Genomic DNA, 24,619 nt, shown 5'->3' with positions numbered 1-24,619 from the left:
TTGTCTCATGCAGCACCATGATCAGGTCCAGTTTTTATTTCATCTTTGATTTTTCAGCTGCTGTGCCTGAGCAGCCTCCCAGAGACCCTTTGTTGCAGTTAGTCTTCCTCCAGAAGCCATCTGGCTGCTTGATCCAGCTCTGGCTGCTGCACCGGGAAAGAGCAGTGAGGAGGTGGATTGATAAATGAAATTCATAACAAAAATTCATAATGGACTTTTTCCATTTAGGAATAATAAAAATCAGCTTTCTTTTTAATTGCTATTAACTGACAGTCAGATAACCAGCTTTTAAAAACATATTCATAAACACTTTGCAATCAACAAAATTTACACAGAGGTTATAGATGAAATAAAAAGTATCACGTGTTTTCGTGTTTATAACTCTGTTATTGTACATATTCTGTGTTATACATCATAATCATTCCAGTCTCTCTCTCTCTCTTTTTTTACTGTTTTAAACTTTATAAAACTCTTATTTATTTATTTTTGTGATTTCTGCTGCCCTATTGGTCTGGTCTCTCTTGAAAATCTGAAAACGTGATATTCATAATAAAAGGATTTAAAAGTTTACTGCCAAAAATTATTAAACTTCATAACAGAAATGTGCTAACTGGCTTGAAATAGATTGAAACTGTTATGAGATTGCTTCAGGGAGCAGACATGACACCATCTTTTAGGTTTCACCATCACTTTGTATTATGCCATTGACTGTAGAACAGTCAATGGTTAAAACACTCGACTCCAGCTACATGACGCGCAGCTAGAAACACTTCCCGCAAGACGAGCTGCCCGAGATTCACAGAAAATGTTACATTTTTGTGATTTATATCGTTATCAGGATGATAGAATTCTTATATCGGGATATGAGATTTTGGTCATATCGCACAGCCCTACCTGAATTTGGTTTAAACAGAGTGAATCACACCTGCTAAAAGGTGTGCAAGGCGCCTCAGGAATCCTTACATACCTCTAATGACCCCCCCTGAAAAAAAAAAAAAAAGAGAAAGAAAAACAAAACTCCAAAAATTATTCAGTCTTTTTATTAATTAAAAAAAGCAAGCCTCCATATAATCAAATGATTACATTGTAAAGAGGAATGATAAAAGTGACAGCACTGGGTAAAGTGTCTCAGATGAACTTTTCTATCAAAATATAAGCAAGAAAGAAGGAATAAACATACAATGAAGTATCCCGACTTTACTGCCAACTCCATACATAAGGCATCACAAAAAAAGAAAAAGAAAAAAGGCACTGCACTTCCACTGCCTGACTGACCTCAAACTCCCCCACACCTCCGTGACGAGCTCTGACGGACTGAAACGGGAGAACACGTTTAATGTTCGGATACGTCTGGCCACCTTCTGCGTGCAGCGGCGCACGTGTGGTCAAACAAAAAGGGGGAGAGGCGCAGAAGAGTATAAGAAAGTCAAACAGAGGTGGTTATCGTGTTAGAGTTGCCAATGCCACCCAATGAACCCACAATCCTCTGCTTTTAGGTGAATATCGCAGAAAACAACAGTCCCATGGGAGGCAGGCTCTAACATACAAAATGCTTTAAAATATCACTGGTTAAAAATATTTATTTTCTCTATGTAAAAGAAAAGAAAAGCACATAATCTCATGGTTTTTATATATGATAGTCTCCTTTTTTTCGGTGCCTCTCGAAATGTTACCATTCTTCTTTCAAATGAACAGCAACGTCTGCATAAAAGGCTAACCCCCTTGTCAAAACACAAAGGTAAACACACAATTGTACCTGCGATGCCAGTTTGTTACACCAAATAAAAACTTTAAAAACATTTTAGATATTTATTGTTGCTAGGAAACGGCTACTGAATCAGCTCAGAGAGAAAAGTCAGCGTCCATTCATGTCTCAGCCTACTCTGAGTGTTTGCACTGCAACACACACACGCACACACAAAACTGCTGTGGTGTGACACCTTAAATCTGAGGCTAATAAAACAAAACAAAACATTTAAACAAAATCAAATGACACTCTTGTGCATCTAATACTCATGATTTAAGAATTTAGAGCGGGTGGGATTCTAGACCAATTCGTTCATTTATAAATGGGAGGCTCTTTACACTCCCCGGAAAGCACAGGGCTGAAACAATTAGGATCGTGTGAGGATCTCAAAAAACACAAGCTGTCTTTCCACAAACCAAAGTAAGGAGGTGGCTCTATTGGTTTAGTAAGATCTACTGAGGTAGAGTTTGCCTCATTTTCTTCAGTTAGCTGTCGCTGTCAAGGTGAACCAGGTTGAGTACGAACACAAGGTTTAAAATTGATTCATTTGTTTCTTTAAGTCAGTCTAGACCAAGGCAGACGATAAAAAACGTTAAAACTACTACTGTATGTGCACAAAGTGAGGCCAGGTTTGAGGCTCTTTAACTCCAGACATCCTGTGAGTAGCGTCCCTTGGTCATCAGTTTCTTCACGTAATCTACAGCCTGGGTGCGCGTCATGACTCCCACCTGCTCTGCAATCTCGTAGAAAGCCGTCTGCACGTCTTTAGCCATGTTTCTTGCATCTCTATAACAGGAAAGAAATGACAGTGAGCAATGCATATAAGACAAATAAGACAGAAGTTCTTTACTGTACTTTCACAACTATTTCACTAGGAGGCGCCACATTGCTAAAGAGAATCCAGGCTTGCATCACTTCCATGTAGTGCAGAATTCCTGACTGACTCCACAGTGTGAAAGTTCACCTAACGAGCTAACATAGTGTTTGTTAACAGTCTGAATGGCCCAGGGGAAAAAGCTGAAGGTTTGGGACCTGATTGACCTGACGGCAGCAGGTCAATCAGGTGGTGGGCGGGGTCACCTGTGATGGCCATGGTTTTTCTGAAACAGGAGGATTTGGTGATGGCCACCAGAGTTGGCTGAGGGCAGGTTTAATTACCCTCTGCGCAGCCTTTCTGTTCTGAGCAGTAGAAGGTCAGCTTATTCTCTGGACACTGAGGAAGTGCAACTGCTGCTGGGGCTTTTTAACCAGGGAGTTTGTGTTGTGGATCCAGGTGAGATCAGCAGAGATGTGGGTGCCCAGAAACCTAAAGGTGGACACAGATTCCACCTGTCGCTTCGGTTTTAAGGACGTTCAGCATTAGGTTATTTTCTGAGCACCAGCAAGACAGTTCTCCACCGCCGCCCTCTACGCCATCTCATGTCCATCAGAGATGAGCCCAACCACAGTGGCATCTTCTGCATACTTTAATATCACACTCACTCTCTCTCTCACACACACACACACACACACACACACACACACGTAACAACTGAAATCTGGTAATTACCCGCAGATGTAGATATGAGCGTTGTCCGTGTGAATCAACTTCCAGACATGCTCCTTATTTTTGGTCAGCAGATGCTGCACGTACACCTTTATTTTGAAAAAACAGAAAAACAATGTTTATATGTGCGCGTCAAAAACCTGCACAGAAAACAGTGTATTTATCTACAAACAGCTAAACAACCAGACAGAACTGAATGCAAACAATTTTCTTGGTAATCTGGGCTGATCTGAGTAAGACTGTGCTGTGATGAGTTTAATCGGGAAGGTACTCAAGTCTAGAATCCTGTTTGTATACGTTTGTAAATTGGATATGGCGAAAGGGACATTACACTGGAAGAGAGGAAACGTTCACAAAAATCATTACTGTACTGTATCAATGTGTAACGCTTCTTTCTGTGTCCTGTTATAGTTTTATGTTCTCTCCATGAAAGTAAGTGACATCTGTATATTTAGAAGCAGCTAGTATTATGTTAAGGTGTTGTGGATGTTGGCTTGTGTGTAATGGAGCCATTGTGCTCGCCGATCTGATGCCATGTCACGTGTCGCGTGGGTACACTAGGGTACTGAGACTGATGCTAACGGGGATCCCGATTAAACTGATAAATCAAATGATTTTCTGCTATCTTAATTTTTCATTTTACCAAAGAAGCAGTTCACATCAACTACTAACAGACAATCCAGGTACATTTCCCGATTTTGATGTAACAAGACATTGTCAACAGAGGAAATCTGATATAATGCACCACTCCGAGTCTCGTAGGCAGCTGTACCTTATGGTCCTGGTCTCTGGAGAAGGCAACATTCAGCTTTGTTAAGACTCCGTTCTTCTCTGAGCCTTCGAGCTCCTCCTGGTAGATGTAGTCCTCGTTCTTATGTCTGCAGCCGAAATACAGCACGGTCTCTCCAACCTCTTTTCCTATAATCAGATGACAGCCACAGAGCAAAGCAAATGTTAATTAAAAATGTTCCTCTTCCTAGCTCACTGCGTGCGTATGAGGCATTTAGGGGACATCCGTACATAGATACTGACAGAAAGTAACCTTGGATACACTCTCCAGGTTTGCACTAGTGATAGATGATAGCGCAACATGCTAATATAGATAGAAATTCCTTACTATAACTAGTTCATTCATCAGTTTCTTGTCAAGGTTAGACGACATTAGTCCATAAATACCTTGCTGTTTGAGCCAGCCTCTCTCCTGGATGAAGCCCATGAAAGGAGCAATTCCAGTCCCAGGGCCGACCATGATCACCGGGTTGGTGGATTTGAACGGCAGGCGGAACTGAGACTTGCGGATGTACATGGGGACGGTGGACTTGTGCCCATTGTCCGTGACCAGTTTGTTTTTCAGCCAATTGGTCGCAACTCCCTTGTTGGTGCGGCCAGTCTTGGTCTCGTACTCGACCACGACGGCGCAGATGTGGATGCTGTTGGGATGAACCTGCATAAAAGAGAAGAGTTAATAACAGCTCGCTCCTAAAAATCAGACGGCTTATTCAATTCCTTAATAAACGTTAAAACAGAAGTATATGACTTTAACTCCTTCTATTGACTGCAGAGGAAATGGATTTACTTTTGAAGAGGAGGCGATGGAGTAATAGCGAGCCTGGAGACGGGGCAACAGCTCACACAAGTGGTCGACAGGAGGCCTCAGTGACGGCATATCCTCCAGTATGGCGAGGATGTTTCTGCTGGCATCCAACACCCAGCTCTGGTAGAGGGCCTGCAAATAAGCAGAGAACAATTCATATGAGCTTTGTGATCCAGCTTCTGTTACATTAACTTGATAACAGCTACTCTAACACCACCACTAGACCTGGGGGGAATTTTGCCATGTGACAATCAGCATGAGAACGGATTCTTAGCTAGTGACAAACTCAGACACTAAAAACGCGGACTGAACAGAAGACGAACACTGCCGTCTGTGAGAAGACGTTGGGGAGGGCTTAATCATGAAAATGAGATGGCCAAGGAAGATTGGGACACTTTCACAAATGAAAATATAACTTCGTTTGAACCAGACGACTTGCAAATCATTACCACCCAAGAAGCTATTATACAAACAGCCTTATATACCTCTCTCTGTCAGTGTCTTTGAACTGCTTTGTTCCGTTTTGACGTTTTTATGCAGAATTCAATAAAATTTGAATTATTTAAAACAAAACAAGAGTGGGGTCAAATTGGCCATCACATGCAATACGTTTCCTCGAGTTACGCTGACATAGACTCTTTCAGACTGAAGGCAATCTGTCTGCATTTATAAATTAGGCAGCAATCATTTGCAAACCTTCGATAATCTGAGAGTGACTGCAGTCACACCAATGCAGGAAAACAAACAAACTACGCTATTGTCCAAGTGGCTACAACTGCTCGAGTCTTTTGTACTTCTCTGTTAAGTGCTTTAAGTCCCGTAAAACTGTGGTGGTCCACAACCTTTCAGTACGAGGACTCTGACACAGCAGACACGGAAAACAAAAGGCACTGCTCACCCCGCGCCCCGTTAACCAACTGCGCTTGTCATATAGCGTGCTGGAGAACGTCCATGTATACCGTCTCCCAAGATCCGTGGACTGCTGCTGAATATTTAACTCTGGACGGTCAGGTCCAAGCTCTTTAATTCTTTTCTTCGACCGACCAGGCTTCAATTAAAACTCAGCCTCAGGCCCTCATGACTGAAAAACCTTTGGTCTGTCCCTGGACTCCCGCTTGTCCGGCGTCCGCACAAGGAAGTCAATAAATAATTATATCTGCAAGAACTTAACGCAACGATCTTTGATTACAAAATGGATTCTGGGAGGCACGTGCAGGCAACCACACATGCTGTATGCCGCCACTGCCCCGAACCACCAACTACCACCCATTACTGACCTTGCCCTCGGGTGAGGAGGAGGCCATCTTGCGCATATTCTCCTGGTCTTTGGGATCAGAGGCGTACTGCGCCAGCTCGTAGAGGACGTTGGTGCGAGGCGGGTGAGTGATGTCCAGGTAGTGAGTGAGGGCCGTGCGGTAGGTGGTAGGGCAGGGGAACGGATGCTTCTTGTTGGACTCCTCTGAAACACAAAACAGCAAGGACACTACTCTGAAAACACTTTAATGGTCAACAGCTAACAGAAAAAGATTTAAAATGTATCTGGGCATCTTCAGTGGATTTATGGGTTCATCTTTCTACCACACTAGTGGTAAAATAGCTTTAAAGTGTGGTTATAGGCCAGTTTTTGTTGTATTAATAAACTGCACGTGGTCTGAATGAGCAAGTTTCACATTTGTAGCCTTATTACTCAACTTTCAGTGATAACGAGCAGTCTTATTCACCACAACTGACCTTTATAACAACAGCTAACTTAAGTATTTATACTACCGCTAAATTACTGCTATTACATAATATAACAGTACTCCTGTCACTCAGACATTAAGTGAGCTGATACAGCAAGTTTGAATATCAAGGGTAGATTTCACTAGACTGTGGGAGGGACGAGCTGGTAAGGTCAAGGTGCTTTGGGTCTGTCAATGCCATACCATCAAGGTTATTAAGAGAGATAACCACATCAAGGTCAACCCCAAGTATCTGTCCCAGCTTGTTCACCAGCGCAGAGTCGTTTGTGGGAAAAACTGCAACGTGATCTCCGGACTCGTATCTGAAATGAGAATGAGAAGAAAAAAAAATTCAGACTTTGAGCTGAATTCATAAAGCTAAAAATACATCAGGGCTGTGCACATCGTTGCATGAAATCAGGGAGATAAAGGTTTACTAAGCAATGATCCCATCCAGCCTCACCTGATCTTGGAGCCTGTGATGTCCAACTCCAAATGCATCAGATGTCTGTCACCAGCTTTATTTAGTTTGCGGTTGACAGTCACTAGAGCCAGGAAGGGGTTTTTGGAGTCAAAAGGCCTATGAATAAAAGAGCAGCACTTAAGTATTAAAAAGATTTATTTCTAAAAGAGTAAAAAGTTTAGGGTTGGGGTTTTTTAACCACTAGAGGGCAGAAAGGGTCACTTGTACCCAGTCTGGAGTTTGTCATAAATGCAGGTGAAATGCTAGCAGTGAATGATCGGTCTCCATTGCAGTGATTAGTTTCTGCTACGATACTCACGGCTTCTGGACCTCAAAGCTCTTCAGGCGGCCGATCTCTCCAGTGTACACTTTGTTCATGTTGATGTCAGTGTGCTCCTTCAGCTCGTACTGCCGAATGCTGAGAGACAAAACAAACTACAGTTTGCAAGCTGTGCACACGCGGAGACATAATTCAATATGGAGTGAATCACAGCAAGTCATCCTGTGTTTTGTCTTTGTAGTTTCTTTTTAGAGATGCAGCAGGACAAAAAACAGCAGGCAGGACGAGAGAAAGGTAAAAATGTCTCAAGGCAACTGTTGCACAATTGCAAAATCAAAAGTCTGAAATAATGAAATGATGATGCATGGCACAAACTGTCCCTGAACTCACCTTGATTCATCTCCTGAGGCTTCCACTCCAAAGTGCTGGCAGACAGCCGGCCAGAACTGCTCTCTCCATGAAACAAAGTCCTCTTCCAAACTAAGAGCCGAAAAAAGCATTATTATTTTAAAAAGGTTGATGAAGTCTTCAAATGTGCATCTTAAATGGTCTAATCTATCTCAACCCCCAATAAGTGCTGCACCACCCAAAAATGTGGAGCTCACTTCTTTTTAGGCACGGAGGATCCATCAGTCACTTACTTGCCATCGTCATCTCCCATACCAAGATCAAAGATGCGTGTTGCTCCCAGCTGCTCCAGCCTTTTGTCCACATACTTCCCCATTGCATTGTAGTGTTCATACGTCTTGTTGCCCAAACCAAAAACCTGAAAACAGACCGGGACACAATGAAGAGTGGCCAGTACCCGGCTTTGGTTCAGTGCCACAAAAATAACACGCTCGAAATAATCCCGTGCAACTGTGAGATCACTGCAGATGTCCGACCGGTTTTCTACTGATGAAAACCAAAACGCAGGAATGTGCAAAAGTCTTGAGTCACACCTCACTTCTTCGTATTTTGCAAAGAAAATGGGAAACAAGTGCAGGAAGTGATCATCAAAAGTCATGACTTCCAGATACTGTTCATCTGCTGTGGATAGTTTTTAGGCATGCCACTTCCTATTTTGTCCTCCACTTGACCTGCTCCCTCAAATTGCACACATGGCAAAATATACACAACAGTGAAAACAAGAAGTTCGTTACAAAAAAAAAAGTTTTTCAAATTTTTCACTCAAATGAGGACATCGAGTCCCAACAATAACACAATGTCACACATGAACGGCGTGACGCAAATCCAGGCTGTGTAGCTGGTGACTCAAATTCCAAGTATCATCATCGTCGTCATCATCTCCACTTATTATTCTTTACTTTACAAAGGTCAGTTTATAACCTGACTGGGCTTTCCATCTTGACAGTGTAGCACGACTGGTAGGAAGTAACAGTCCAACATACGACAAACTTCACCGATCTTGCCCAGCGTCCATTTCACTCTCTGCGTTGTACTTTTTAAAACTTTACTTTCAACAAAGAAGTTCTCCTGAAGTCGCTTTTAATTTGACAGAATTTACACGCACCAAAGTTGAGCATAAAAACTCACAGTGTAGTTTAATCCGGAGAGATCCTCATCATCGTTTTCCTGCAGCCAGTCATAAAAGTCCTGTGCATTATCAGTTGGGTCTCCTTCTCCGTAGGTGGCCATGCAAAAAATGGCGAGTGAGTTTGTAATCTCAGACAGACGGGACAGTTCCCCCTGCAACGAGAGAGAATCGGAGACGCTGAAGTTTAAAATGGATGCAAACACTGATTCTCAATAAGCAGAGATTACATCCAACTGTGACTGGAACAACTGATGTGATGAGGTGTGTACATGTTTTATTTATCTAGGAAAGAGAAGGTTCACTACAAATCGTTAAAATCAAACATTTCATGTTTGAACAACGCAGAATAACTGCATTTATCCTCACTGTGCTGTGCATTTCATTCACTGGCAATACTTACCATGCTATACTCCTCTGGATCAGCAACCATTCCCTTCATGCCGTAACGCTGAGCGTCTTTGGACAGCCTGTTAGCAAATTCCTCTGCTGTACCCGTCTGAGACCCGTAGAACACAATGATGTTCTTTCCCTGCACACAAAGATATGTACTCATCATTTACATTACATAATGTAAATGCATTACATCACGAAGTATGTAATCTATTTAAATCTACATAAAATGCATCCTTAGACCTGCGTTTGAACTATAGGACTTCTGCATGAACATCCCCATGTGTAAATCTGTGCCATAAAATAAACTGCCACCTTCAGGACTGCTGAGACAAAAACGGGGGCAAAGTTAAACCTCAGTGGGGGCCAAAGATCCTTCCTGCCACCACGGTGGTATCTGAACTATTCTCTTCAAAAACCACATCAGCTAAACCCCAGCCTTTGCTCAGCTCTGGCTACAAAACAGTTCCACAAAAGTCAAAACATTGTTTGGAAATCAAGAGCTTAATGTGGTCACATCAGCGGGGATACCATTACAGTTATTGTATGCTTCATCCACTCCGCAAGAAGGCAACAAAACTACTCTGCAGGGCCCATAAAGATAATTATTAGCTGGTGAATAACCACAACATTAACTCTGCAAGTCTGGAGCTCACGCGTCTATACAGTGTTATTTTAAAATATATCTGATAAAGTAGCATTACTTACGGTTTTCTTCATTTTCTCAATGAAACTGGTCTCTCTTGTGGTGGGTGTCCTGGAAGAGATAATGAAATATTACAATTACAAATAAGCAGAGACGACAATCCTTTTACAAAGGTTGAAGACCATTTAGCAGTAACAACCATTGCAAAGAAGTTGATGGAGGAATTACAGCAAGTTTTCTGTCCTCCAAATGGCTGACAGCTGGAGAGGTCAAAGTACTTTTTGTTTTTTTTAAGCCTTAGTTAAATCATCAGCTGCCCACGTACTCTAAACCTGAACTGAATCAACATTCACGAGCATGACCTCATACATCTAATAGGTGGGTACAAAGATTTGTGTAGCAGCCAGAAGCTTTGGATGTTTGGGACATGAGTGCAAAACCTGCTGGAGACAGGACATTCATACAGTCAGTGGCCCCTTTGTTAGGTACACCTTGCCAGTAGCTAGACCTGTTTTTGACTTTAGAACAGCCTCAATTCTTAATGACATGGTTTAAAAAAAAAAAAACAAAAAAAAAAAACAACAGGAAACTTGCGCACAAGTGAACTCACTGTTATGTTCAAGAAACAGAAGAGCAGCTGAACAGGTGTACCTAATAAAGTGGCAGATGAATGTAGGTTTGCACATTGAAAGATTTCCGATGTACCATGTTCTGCCTTAACCCTTGGATGCACAACCTACCAGTACCTACACTCTTCCACGAGTCAAAAATGACCCCAAATAGAAACAATGCATTTTTCTATAAACTCGGTTGTTATTCTTCAAAAGCTTTAAAACGAAGAGTTGTGATATTTTCATATTTGAGGTATTCCTCGTAAAACATGATTGTGACATGAGGCCCTTTGCATTTTTATTTATTTTTTCATTAATTTTAAGAAATCGCAGTTTTTGTATCACTTTTGTACGCTTGCTCGGCATATACTGCAGAAGCTGGGTCTTCCCTCTGAAAGGCACAAGTTGTTCAGCCACTGTAACACAATCACCGAGCATGAATTTCTGCCTGCAGTTGACCAAGAACAGGTCCCATATGTAGCAGAAAGCTGCCATGTGGTTTGTTTTCAGTCCATAGGCTCTGGTCCTCTTGTCATCAAAGTGCAAGAAACTGCAAATATCTTTAAATCTTTGAATTGACATAGTGGCCTTGTACAATGGGTTATGCAGAGGACTCCCAAAAAGCACACCGACTGGTACATCCCAGTTCGTCTCATTTCCTGCAAGGATGGTCAATCAAATGAAGGCCAGGAGCTTATGTTTGATTACATTTTTCCGCTCTTTTCCCCTGTCTGTGGCTACTCTTCGTGCCTCCATGTTTGTGCATGTCAGCACCTCTTCTATTATGTTATCAGACATGAACATCTTCCATGCATCTATTGGGGAGACAGTACTAGACCCAAGTGCAAGCCCTGGCCGACTAATTCAGAATATTGTGGCTAGAGCAGTAAGAGGGGCTCATTCTGTTAGACTAAATATTCATTTCCTCATCAGAGGACTCCTCTGTATCTGACTGGCCTTGTTCAGTGGGGGGGACAATAGTCTTTGTCCTCTATATCTGAGATGTCAGATTCTGAGTCAGTGCCTCCGATGGGCTCTTCATCCCATCCGTCCTGGATCATTTGTAGGCCAAGGTCCACAGCTTGCCTCATAGCAGCCATGTTACTTTAAATATTAAAAATAAATAAATAAATAAATCAGAAAGGACAATGTTTGAAATGCACAGGAAACTATAAACAGGGCTGCACATAAATGGTCCGCAGGTGCGCATTTGCTGTCAAAATAAAAGACGCGTACCAGATAAGAAGTTAGGATGCTCGTTTGTGTACATTAGATGTTCTGGAGGAGGACAGACATTTGTTCAGAACTCTTAAAGATGTCAAAAAAAGCAAGCTCCGTAAGCAATTACTTTGGTGTTCCTCCACCACAAAAGAGGCACATATTCTCTGAATTTCCGGGAATACTTTTATTTTGACAGCGAATGCGCACCTGCGGACCACTTATGTGCAGCCCTGACTATAAATCATGTATGTTACTGTGTAAAAATTAATTCCTGATCCATCAGAAGTGTAAGTGGGACAGTCAGAGTTGCTAAGAATGAAAGTGCTTGGGGTCATTTTTGACCCCACTTGTGGAAGAGTGGGGTAGTGATACAAAAACTGCATTTTTTTATAAATTAATGAAAAAATAAATAAAATGCAAATGGCCTCATGTTACAAACATATTTTATGAGGAATACCTGGAATATGAATAAATTACAACTTTGCATTTTAAAGATTTTGAAGAAAAACAACCCATGGGGTAGGGCTGCCACGATTTGTCGACTAGTCACGATTACGTCGACTATCAAAATCGTCGACGACTGATTTAATAGTCGACGCGTCGTTTGAAACTTTGTACGATCACAAAAGACGCAGGAATAAGTGGCAGGATTTAAGAGTGTAATAACGGACTGAAACAGAAGATGGCAGCATTGCATGTACAAGGATGTCAGCTACAGCTGACATCCTTGTACATGACATCCTTGCTGTGTAAACCTCAAATATCTGCTCAGTTTATCAGGACACCACATATTTTCAAAAGCGCTCCGACGTTTTCGGAGACATCTGTTACCCACTAGCTTGTTAGCGAGCCGGGGGCTAGGCTCACTAGCGCCGTGAGAACACCGGACTCCCCGCAAATCGTTTTCAAACCCACCGCTGTCTTTCGCTACTCAGGTTAAATATATATGAGTCACTTAGATAACTTAAAATGTTATTGTTTGGCTTTTTTTTTTTAGTATTTTATTTGTTCCTGAGTAAATCAGTTTGTCTGAGATTAAAGTTATAGTTTTTACACAGCTGAATAAACATCAAGCAGACAACTGATTATCAGAAGTGTGAGACGCTCCAGAATATACTCCAGTGTCCTGTTATATTTTAGATAGCAAGGAGTTTATTAATCTTCACCGAAACAATCTGCAAATTTCATTAAAATTCAATAAACTATCATCTTGTCTTTATTTTTAGTTAGCACAGACCTTAAACACTTAAAGCTGTAAGCTAATGATAGTTATATAAGAGCAGATGCTGCTGGTGCAATAAGCTGTAGTTTTACGTCTAATGGATGATGATCTGATTAGTCGACTAATCGCAAAAATAATCGGTGACTAGTCGACTATCAAAATAATCGTTTGTGGCAGCCCTACCATGGGGTCATTTTTGACCCCACGTGTGCATCTAAGGGTTAAAGGATGACTCTCGGAAGAGGATTGGTCCAGCATGATACACAAACATACGAAAACGAATCTGTAAGTATGCTGCCCTGCCCCGAGTCAAAAATAACATCAACGCAACACAAAAACAGGCGGAGAAAAAAACAAAACAAAAACAAAACTAAAAATATAGGATCCCACATGCTAAGGAGAATTTGGTTTATCATCACAAATGAGTCGAACATAATGTATTAAAATGACTTATTACAGCAACAGAATTTGAATTTAGTTTGAATTTAATTGTATTTGCATCGCATATTTAACAACAACAACAACAACAACAGGTGCCTCGAAGTGCTTTCTATTGTAAGACTCTACAATAATGCAAAGAAAACAGAAAACCCCAAAAATCACTTGACCCCCTTTGAGATTTGGCAACCGTGGGAAGGAAAAACCCCCCTTTAAGAAAAGCCTCTGGGAGGCGCGGCCGGCCGGCATCTAGACTGAGCTCGTCACTGAGCAAATATTACCTACGGAAATAGGGAACGATTATACACTTAGAGCCTACAGGTGGATACTGGGGTAGTGGAGGTGTTGGTAAAACACCCAACAACGCAGGGTGGCAGAACCACTTAAATACTTTGAGGAGAATTAAGTGTGTATGACACTCAGTGCAGCGTCACTTCACTCGATTACTTAAAGGCTTCTCATTTCTGTTTCATACTGACTATTTTTAAAGATGGGGATTTTTGTTTTACTTAAGGACACATTTTTTAAGCTTAGTAATGCATTTACTGTAAGCTGACACAGTTTAAAAAGAAATGTTTCGCAAGTCTTCACCAGTCTCAGTTGATGCAATCCTTACATCAGTGAGAAGGCAATTACACAAGCATTGCTCAGACCAATCATCTGTAGACCCACAGATGCATTCATTACACAGTGCTCAATATATAATGTGTTACAGCAGATGATTTAAACTCTGGGTTCATATTCACCAAGTCAGTCACTAATGGACTGAAACATTTAAAAAAACAGCAGCACGCAGCAAAATGAAAGGCAGCACAGCTTCATTCAGCATCAAAGCCCTGAGTGGACATCTGCACTGATAAAGGAATACGCAGGCCACACATGACTACGAGCATAAATACTAATGCAAGATGAACACACTGTTCGATTTCCATGATTCAGGAGGACAAGACCTACAGCAAAGCCATTAACGCTGAGCAGCAACATATTGATTTGACAAACTCTATGACGTAAGACAGGTTTCCAAAGTACACTGTACTCCCAACAAAGGGCACAAAAAACCCAATACAACCTCAGTGAACCTAACCCCTGCAGTGTGTGTGGGATTAACGTTGAACGTGTAATTATATATTAAAGGAGAAAAAAAAAAGTTTTTCCTCTGAACCAAATTGCTGATCAAAATTAAAAACAAGCCTTTGCACTGAAGCGAAACCCTTCCTGACAGCTTCAGCAGGATCCGTTAGACGTGTTATCAGTTCTGAACCACCCGCCAAAAGGAAGGATTTCTGTGTGAAATTGCAAAACAGCAAGGTTACGGGAGTTCAAAGTCAATGCAGCGCCCGGTTACATTATAATACATCAGATATACACACGCAGCAAAGGCTGTGACTATGAATCAATCTCCCCACCCTTGTAGCCTAAAACACAAATGATATCAGATAAAATGAGACGATCAGGATCAATCGCCAACTGGTGTGGTGGATTTACTAGCCAGCTGAGGCGTAGCCTCAGAGCCTCGACCATATTTTAAGGATGGCCGTAGACACTCACTGCATCACTTTCAACCTCTTCCTTAACACAATGACGATGACTTGATCCAAAGACCTGCCACCGATTTTCACTCTTCAGTGAACATCTCTCAGGTTCGGTGTCAGGTCTTTGCTGGATTTGCTCCATAAGAGATGCTGTACATCTTGTGTAGATAGGTATTGTTTAGACACACGTCTTTTGTTTTCCCACTTACCCAGTACTCTCAGATTTTTAACACAATGCAGAGCACATGTGCCAATTTTTAGCTCTTTGAGAATCTGTCAAACTGTTATTGGCATTTTGTGCAGAGTCAACTAAAGAAATGGGAACAAAACTGGTTCTTTGTGAAGATGTCTACCACGTGTAGACAACACTGGCTCATCCCTTATTATGCTTACAAACAAAAAACATTCCTCTGAAAATGGTCAGAAACAGACACTGGATTGAAAATGACCGAAACCCCCCCAAAAAATCTTGAAAAACCTGGACAACTATCGCCTGAGACGACAACAAAATAAAATGCAAGGAAGTCTGGCTTCTTGAGCCACGGGGCGATTGTGGCTCAACAGTTGGGAGTTCGCCTTGTAATCGGAAGGTTGCCGGTTTGAGCCCTGGCTTGGACAGTCTCGGTCGTTGTGTCCTTGGGCAAGACACTTCACCCGTTGCCTACTGGTGGTGGTCAGAGGGCCCGGTGGCGCCTGTGTCCGGCAGCCTCGCCTCTGTCAGTGCACCCCAGGGCAGCTGTGGCTACAATGTAGCTTGCTATCGCCAGTGTGTGAATGTGTGTGTGAATGGGTGGATGACTGGATATGTAAAGCGCTTTGGGGTCCTTAGGGACTAGTAAAGCGCTATATAAATACAGGCCTTTTTTTTTTTTTTTAACCATTTCTTGTGTCAAAACAAACCTCCAACCTGCTGCTCAGTAATTAGCTGCACAAATAGAAATTAAGATAAAGAACCAATCCAGGAAGTTTTCCCCTGATCTTGATCTTATGACGCCACAACCAATGAATGACATGCATTTCCATTCCTTTCTATTTAAATGTGCCAGTAACATGGAAACCGAGCCGTATGCAAAGTTGATATAAAGAACTAAAGCAAACAAGACTGTAAATGTGCAAGTGACCTGTGCGGTAAAGGGAAAACAAGAAACAGAGCAGCCAATAATCAAATTGGACTCGCAGTCAAATAGATATTATCTCCGTCTTACATAACCTCCAGAAACAACGTATAGCTTCTTATAGCACTCGCTTTAACGTCTTGAAACAGACAGCTAAGCTTTGTGTGCAGAGATTTAACTGAAAACAAGCTACTACTCAGTGCTTACAAATTACTTCCAAATGTGGTCGGTGCTATCAGCCTAATCAGCAGGCAGCCAGTGGCAAATGTTACAAAAAATGTTACATCATCCTTCAAGTAAGCAGTATTAAAAACACACTGCATCATGCTTTGAAGCAGTAAATCAAACATGTCACTGACCTCTCAGCAGCATCTCTCCTGTCCTCTGGCAGGGAGAAGACGCAGCCCATGGCATGCAGCCCTGTAGCTCACCACTGCCACTAGCACTGCTGGCTAGGTAACACCGGGAGCCGCCACGCTCGAAAAAAATAAAAAAAATAAAAAAAATAAAAAGGGCAGGACGGTCCAGAGGTGCAAGATGGAAAAGTAACACCAGCCCAAAAAGTCAGAGAGATATTTACAGGTTTGTAGAGCGGCCCGACTTCCCCTTAGACGCTTCAAACACAATCTGAACTCAGCTTCTTCCTGTACTGCTCTGTGAAACCAGCAGCTCTACACAACTCCACAGACACACACATGCACGAGCACAGCAGCTTACAAGCCCTTAGAGTGTCTGGCAACCGCTGAGAACACAATGGTGGGAAACTGACTTTCCCATAAAATCCAGCCGAGCTGCAGACCCACACGTTTGACTCACACACAAACACACTGAAGCGATCTCGGGCTGAAAATGCCTTCCTGCTCATCCCCGCCCCTCTTCCTCTCCAGCCTCAGAGGTGTTCGGAGCAAAAAAGTCCAATCTGAGAATTTGGCTGGTTATCAGAGCAACTCTTCAGTGGACCACTAAAGGAGAAAAGAGAAGGAGGAGGGGGGGGGGGCAATGAATGGTATGTTTTTCCCTGAAGTATCCCCTACCCCCACCTAACAGGAGGAGAGAGGAAGGGGGGGGGGGGGGATGTCATTTCCATGGCAACCTCATTTATCATAAAAGGATTTCATTTGTGACATGGCCCTCCAATGGTGGAACAAGCTCAGAGCGCACCCACACACAAACACGCACCCACGACGAGGGGAGGGTAAGAAGCAGCGGTGGGGATGATTTAAAAGAAAGAAAAAAAACTAACTGTGGACAAAGAATGGATTGCTTGTCTTCAGCCTCAACTTTCCACCTTTGGAGAGGGCTCACAAAAGGGAACTTGGCGCGCCTGCCTAGTTCGTTCTCCAGGGAACTTTCAAAATGGGTTCAGGGCCAAAAACAAAAGCACAGGAAAGAGACAAAACTACGCCCCCTTCATAGCAGTTAAGCAATCGCTGCCCCTTTAAGGGGAGGAGAGACCAGCTTTGAGGGTTTTAGGCCCGCCCTCAACAAAAACATGTTCTCCAGGGGTCATTACCTCCTTTCCAACCAAATTCCTGCTTTAACACAAATGGTCAGGATTTCCTTTTGCTTCATTTTCTTATTTTTTTTCCCCTTCACCAAAAAATAAAGTAAAGAAAAATAAAGCTTATGCCTGGAAGTGGACGAAAAAATAAGAATAAAAAAAAAAAAAAATGTGGCCAGTGCAAGGCAAGTCCAAGCCTCCATTACGCCATCATGGGGGAGAGCAGAGTGAGTAGTCTCTACAGAAAATGAATGAGCCTTCCCCAACAGCTGTGGTCGGATGGAATCACTTTAACTGTGACCCTAACTCAACTGGATGTAACTTGAGAGGAACGCCCACTCGTGGTCTGCACAGGCTTGTACCTGGAGTGAACAGAGTGGGGTGGGGAGGGAGGGCTCAGAAGAGAAGCCAGACAGAACGCCTGGGTGAGTTTATGGGAGGACAGAAACTGTGTGAAAGGAGAGGGTGAGAGAAAACAAAGGTCACGAGTAGCGAAACATTTACTAGAGAGTCCTCGGCTGCTCTACAATACATTTTTTCTAGGGGTGGGTTTTTATAATCGATTCATCGATTAAAATCGATTCATTAAAATCCTGAATCGATTTTTTTAATATAAATTTCTCTCTCTCTCTCTCTATGTGCAGATACCGAGTACACAGCTAATATCAGATTAAAGTATGTGAGGAAGTGGCTGGAAATCATCCTGTGAGAGGAAACATCAGACACCTGAACTACAAACCAGGATAATAGCTTATCCAGACTTAATCCTGGGTTTCCTGTACTAGGAAGGTGGTTCCCTTCTTAGCAGAGTATATCGCTATAGAGCCCTCCCGCTCTGGAGTAGATTATGTTGCAGATTAGAGAGCAACAGGTATGAAAATCCCACCTGCAGACCAATCAATTCTCTAGAAAACATAGTCACTATTCGTAGAAGACCCCTCAGAAGCCTGCGAAGAGAACGTGTCAAGTTTTTCAGCTGCATCTAAGGTTTGTGTTTTTTCTGTTGGCAGCAAACATTTGATCATTTTATTTTACTATAAGTATATGATCCTACAACAGGACATCCAAACTGTACTTGCTGACATGTCAAATTTGTATGTAGAGTAAGCCCATTTGATATATTTACTTCCAAGCCCTTAAAAACAGCAGCGAGTCTGCAATTAAGAGAATAAAACTAAAACTGTCAGGAGGTTATGTCCTAAGTTTCGGTTTATAATCATCTGGAAGCACCACGTTTTCACTTATTCTTTTATTTAAAATATCTGTTAGCCCTTTCATGCATGAATTATAACAACCTCAATCAGGATTTTTTTTCTTAAGCAAAGTTAAAAGATTTTTTTTTTTTTTTTTTACTTTTAAGATGGGACAGTAAGCTTCAACGTTTAAATGTATGCAGTTTAAAGTTTGAGACATCTAATGCGCAGCCGTCACCTTAGAAATCAAAAGCAGCACAGACAACGCACTCTGCCATAAATTTCTGCAGAAAATGAGTCATATGTGAAACACCCCTTAAAAGTGATTACTTGGTGCAACACCACCCCGGTCATGTGAACGTGTAAAGGTAACCCTGGGTTAACTTAGTGATCTGATAACTGGCTTCGTTCTACCTTAATTGACCAGGCCTTATTTGGATCAAACTGAGAGTCAGTGAATGGATCGTGTATCGACCCATTGTAATTTACAACCAATCAAGCTTTCTGGGTCAGCATCATACCCACTTAAAATATACCTGAAGAGATGTAATAAAAAAAACTAACTAAAAAAGAAGCCTATGTTTAATCTTCATTTTCACTGTGCATTTGTAAATTCATATCAATCTTTAAATGTTTAGAATTAGGTCTAAAAAACAATAAGTTACTAGATAAAGATTAAAAAAACAAAACAAAAAACAGATGGCATATAACACAGATAACTTATGCAATATAGTCCAACACATTTTTTGCCAGGTTAAGGTGATAAGAAGCTGAAGTCTGCCAACACAAGACACATGATTAGTTTAAAGACCAAAGGTTTATCCACCAGCACAAATCATCTGTGTGTCCCAGTAAATGTCCTCGTTAATGAGCTCATTCAGCAAACAGCATCAGACCCAGTCCCTGGATACATAAATGCAACTGCAGCTAGAAAGAGCAGCAGCTCTTGATGAGGACCTGCCTACATATGACGCAGCTTGGCTTCTGAAAGCAAACTTTGACTCATGAGTGTCCAGCTGTACAGTTTAAATGTGCATCTACGTATGAAGATAATTTACAATACAGCACCATTACCTCTACAACAATTTAAAACTGTGACTGAAGATAAAAATAAGCTATTGAGCAGATCTACTAAAGTACCCCGACTACTCCTGTTTATGAGCTTCAACTCGTTAACCTCATGTCATGTGTTCGCGTCCCAGATGGAACCTGAAAGCTGATGGATACTCACGGTGTGTCGAGCTTTTTGAATTCGGGAATGGGCTCAGGCTTCTTACGGGACATGAACCAGTAAACTACAAAGCCGACAATGACGGAGAACAGCAAGAGGTCCATGGTGCTGAAGAGAGATGCCTCTTCATCCACTGCGGGCTCGGTGTGGGTGGTCTCGGGGTCCATGTCTGGCATGTGGGTCCTCTGCGTGAGGAAACACAGAACACAGCTAAAGTGAGAAAAAAAAAAAAACAATACAAAAAACAAATAATTGACTATTTTTCCTGGTCATAAATTTATTTTTTATGTATTTGGGGTGGGACATCATTCAGTTACTGTTCAACACACCACAGATTTCACAAATTTAGATCCAAAACAGCCCATTAACTACAGGCCCATGGTTTACAGTGAACATGTCACTGACATGAAGATGCTGCTATCGATCTGTGAAAGTCACATTTTAAAACAGGCTGCATGTTAAACTCCAAATAAACAAAGCTTATGAAGGCTAATGCACACAGACAACACCCTTGCTAACATATGTAAGCAACCTGCTATGCATTATAGCACACAATGACACCTTGTGTTCACACAATAGTAGACAACTACGATTTGCATTTGGCTCAGGATACTCTGGCACTGTAAACCACCGCCTTCGGTGCATGAGGAATTTCTTGTCGTGCAGCAACAGCACCGGCTCTTTTCATACCGAGGTCGAGAGGACCCAATGCTCTGAGCGTTCAGGTTTCAGTTTGGTTCACAGACCGAAAACAATGACACTAAGCTTCTTTGATCCTCTAAGAAGGCTAATGAACAGCTAGCCCTGCAGACATTCACTCAGTGCTACCATGCACACTAAACTACACCAAGTCACTGGTTTATTAAGCAAACTATTTCATAGGTAGCTCAGCCCTATCACAGTGTGTACAGGAGTCACGGTGATAAAAGTCACATGACAGCCCAACATAATAAAAAACATTATCAACCAATTCCTAAAAAGGATTTTTTACAAATCTTTAAAGTATTGTAGTGTGATTGCATCTAATTTAATCTCAGATAAGTTCATGTGAAGTTAGGAAACTTCCAGTGAGATGAAAACATCAATTACATAGATAAATTAATCAAAAACTGATGAAAATTCATCAAAGACTAATGAAGATAAAATGCTCCAAATGATCCACACCCTTTAAAAACACTTGAAAATATAAACAATCCACATATATGGATGTTTTCCAAGATATAAAAATATATAAATCTTTGATTGTTTAAGTAGAACTAGCTAAAGGTCTTATTTTAAATAAACTCTTTCAAACCCTTTTAGTGAACAGGTTATTCAAACAGGTAGCGTTATCAGAAGCCAAATGTCACTGAGACTATACAGAAAAAAAAACAAACTCCACAAGCAGTATCCAAGTTAAACACCCCAGAGGCACCCCTCCAACAACATAGTGACTTCCTGGGAGGATCAGAGAACTCAACCTGAGAGCAAAACCCACGCCTTCTCTCAACGTCACAGTGAGTTACATAAAGGTCGATTTATCACAAAGAAAACGGTTACCTAAAAAGCTACTTTCAGCAGCGCACTTAGTGACAAAGTGTTGCAACGGCAGGTAGCTACGCATGTTTGGCAACTTTTTTTACTTTAACTCCAGCTTCCCTTCCTCATGCAAGCGAGGAGAAATTTATGTCTCCTCCCCAGCTTAAACTTATGCTCTTTCACTTGTTAGGTGTGTAAATCCCTACATAATGGAGCCACATAGAAAACTCATGCCAATTTGCTTCAGGCTAAAGACACGAGAAAACAGTGACAATTCACCAAATATGACTAATAACTCATAAAATCTCTAAACATCCACGCTTACTTGTTCCTTGCTCATTTCTACAACTGCTGAGTAAGCGCAATGTGGAAAATGAAGTTACACATTTGGATGAACCTATTCTCATATTTAGTCTAAAAGCTTTACCTTTACTCCCAAAAAGTGGCTGCTGCCCACTCCACTCAGTGTGTAAGGGGAAGGGCCACATATGCTGACCCAACACTCTTACCCTCAAGTTACAACACAAACGGGTGCCAAGCCCGGTTGAAGGTTAATACCATGTATTAACCTTCAACCTGGTAAAAAGCCAGACAAAAAGTAATTTTAAAACCAGGGATGTCAAACTAATTTTACATCATGGGCTACATACAGCGACTTCAAATCAGCCGGACCTGTGAAAATCCCCTTTCTGTCAGTGTAAAGAAGTTTAATCCATCATATAGGAAAAGTTCAACAGTACATATCAGTTTTTCTACGTGATAAAGAAATACTGCTGTCTCTTTGGGCTCAATTCACAATACATAAATAAAATTAACAGAAAAAGTTCTGTAGCTAATCTCTCAGAATGTTTTATTATCAAACAAGGTTTTTCTAAATCTCAAGTTTGTAACTGTGGATCTACTGTGAAAAACAGATAGTAGGAAGGACTGAAAACGGAAAAGTTAAAAAACTGAACCTCCACATTTTGTGTCCTCCTTCACACTAGTGGGCCAGATTGGAGATTTGCGGGGCCGATTCTGGACCCCTGGACCTTTTATTTGACACATCTGTTTTTATAAAAGAATGACGACCTAATCTTGGTATTTATTGTTAGCTTTACTTTCCTGTGACAGAAAGAAGACATCTACAACTCACAAGGAGCCAGTTCAGTTATTGCGTCATCATAGGTGATCTTTTTACACAGTAACTTTCTAATAACCTGCATGTGACTCCTTCAGAGATACCTGTAATGTAGTCATAAAAGAAAACCTTGGGTAAAACTATATGAATAACGCTTTTTATTTTCCTATATCCTCACCCATATCAAACACATGTGCCCTAAAAGATCATTGACTTAGATGATTTATGTGGTTGTTTAAAAGTACAACCACATAAAGTGAGTTGTTAATTTGGGGCAAAAATGTCCAACAACACCAGAAATCTGATAAAAGCGAAGCAGTTCAATGTGGACATCACTACGGTCCAGCTCTTTCACCTAAAATAAATATGCGTTTCAGTCACGAAAGCGTTATCGGCTGTGGGACAGTCCAGATTGACCCACGAGTGTGTGTACTACACCACACGTAATGTCACGCTACACACCGGTTATACTAGTTATGAGTGTCAGTTAGCTCCGTTATAGCAGACTTAATCCCATTTTACACATTACAAATTAATAAATAACGATAGAAATAGTAGCCAGCGGAACCGGGCTCTGACTATGTTCTGGAGAGTGACAAAGGTGGCTGTAAACACATTACAGAAAATACCGGTGAACGCAGACACGCAATAGTTTTATAAATTGCACGTTTAAAGATGATCAGATTCTACTTTAAATTGTTCGTGGCTTAAAGATTATACAAGTTGACCTCAGTTTGCGTAACACTGTAGTCGGCTGTAGTCTACAGCTAATATCTGATGTAAAAGCGTAATATTGGCTCTGTCTTACAGGTTTCTAGTGATGGTGTAAGTCCGATATCGCTTAGGTTTGAGTCTCCGCACACTGCCACAGAGCGCTAGTCGACGTAAACCAAATAAAAGGCAAGTTTTCTCAGCATCTTACCTTAACTGCCTCTCTCCTCTTTGTGCAAGCCTCTCGCACAGCTCTCTTCTTCTTTTCCTGGATTTACGGCAGACTCTTGGCGTGCTCGACGCGGAAGGAAACTTTACGCCGTGCAGGATCAAACCAACTCCGTCCTGGAAGCAGGGGGGTGTCAGGGGGTGGGGTTTGAACTGTGAAGGCCAGTTTAGCCTCGTCATCTTATTTTTTTGGAGAAGTTGAGTGTCTGTGTTTTTTGAAGACGTGATTCAGCTTAAAAATGAATGATGAAAAAAAAAAGAAAGAAAGAAAGAAAAAGAAAAAACCCCACTTAATTTTATTTATTGTATGGGTGTTTTTTAATTTAGACTCGCCCGTGCATATCTAGTCTGGCTCAGTAAATAGCAGGCGAGGTGCAGCAGAGGAAGGGTCAGGGTTATGTAATACAACGAACAGAACAAGCTCCATAAATCTGTAAGAGACTGAGAGGTACTCTCATCAAACGTGACCTCGCAAGTTTAACTTTATGTTCACAGTGCCAAGGACACGTGACAGCCCCGCAATCCGTCAGGCTTTCTGCCTGCGTGTTCAGCTACTTTCATTAGGTACACTCACAATGAGAACGGTTTTAAATTTATTGACAAGTAAAATTCAATAAAAAGGTTAAAGAGTACTCGAGTACAAGAATAGCAGTAGTAGTAGTACAACTCCTGCACTGTTTGGAAAAGAGTGTATTTGTTCATGTACACTATGGTACACTTTTAAAGTAAACAAGATTTTTTTTTAAAAAATAACAACAACAAAAAAAAGCAAACAAACTGGCCTTTGTACACAGTTTAATTATTCCAGCCAAAACCTGTTGGTAGTAAAGCAAACTTTACTTCTGCTGTGTCCAGTCACCGAGGCCTAACTCTATCTTTGTCCACTGAGTGAATGTTTATTAAATAAATAAATACACAATTTCCTTCTAATCTGTTTCTATTCAGATGAACTGTAGGATTTTTTCTCTCTACGCATTAATACAAATAACTGAAGGCTTTTTCAGTTACTAAAACATGACAAAGTAGACTTGACGTCTGTACTCTGTAATATCAC

General features: G+C 41.4%; 1 protein-coding gene across 2 annotated transcripts; it reads right to left on the bottom strand.

Annotated features, from left to right (window-relative positions):
* Window positions 1–1,024: 1,024 nt before the first annotated feature.
* Window positions 1,025–23,662, bottom strand: porb (P450 (cytochrome) oxidoreductase b). 2 transcript variants are annotated; one of them, XM_026191797.1, is made up of 16 exons: window positions 23,549–23,662; window positions 19,989–20,173; window positions 9,987–10,035; window positions 9,289–9,417; window positions 8,888–9,040; window positions 7,993–8,117; window positions 7,742–7,831; window positions 7,391–7,489; window positions 7,072–7,188; window positions 6,813–6,931; window positions 6,165–6,346; window positions 4,870–5,019; window positions 4,470–4,737; window positions 4,066–4,211; window positions 3,297–3,382; window positions 1,025–2,533 (listed from the first exon to the last, which is right to left on the bottom strand). In XM_026191797.1, the coding sequence occupies exons 2-16, from the start codon at window positions 20,162–20,164 to the stop codon at window positions 2,389–2,391; spliced, it is 2,034 nt and encodes a 677-aa protein (XP_026047582.1). In that variant the 5' UTR covers window positions 20,165–20,173; window positions 23,549–23,662; the 3' UTR covers window positions 1,025–2,388. The 2 variants fall into 2 exon arrangements, with proteins under 2 accessions (XP_026047582.1, XP_026047583.1); XM_026191798.1 differs by lacking the exons at window positions 19,989–20,173; window positions 23,549–23,662 and adding an exon at window positions 16,423–17,044.
* Window positions 23,663–24,619: the final 957 nt, after the last annotated feature.

Source organism: Astatotilapia calliptera, chromosome 14 (assembly GCF_900246225.1).
Source record: "Astatotilapia calliptera chromosome 14, fAstCal1.2, whole genome shotgun sequence".
Taxonomy (NCBI): domain Eukaryota; kingdom Metazoa; phylum Chordata; class Actinopteri; order Cichliformes; family Cichlidae; genus Astatotilapia; species Astatotilapia calliptera.
This window is presented reverse-complemented; position numbering and strand designations above follow the sequence as displayed.

Bases quoted from the DNA above. Each gene is read 5' to 3' on its own strand.
- porb (XM_026191797.1), bottom strand. From the start codon at position 20,164: ATGCCAGACATGGACCCCGAGACCACCCACACCGAGCCCGCAGTGGAT. The intron at 9,418-9,986 runs GTAAGTAATGCT...CTTTGTGTGCAG, and splicing joins TTGAGAAAATGAAGAAAACC to GGAAAGAACATCATTGTGTT. The intron at 7,490-7,741 runs GTGAGTTCAGGG...TTTGTCTCTCAG, and splicing joins GCCTCAGGAGATGAATCAAG to CATTCGGCAGTACGAGCTGA.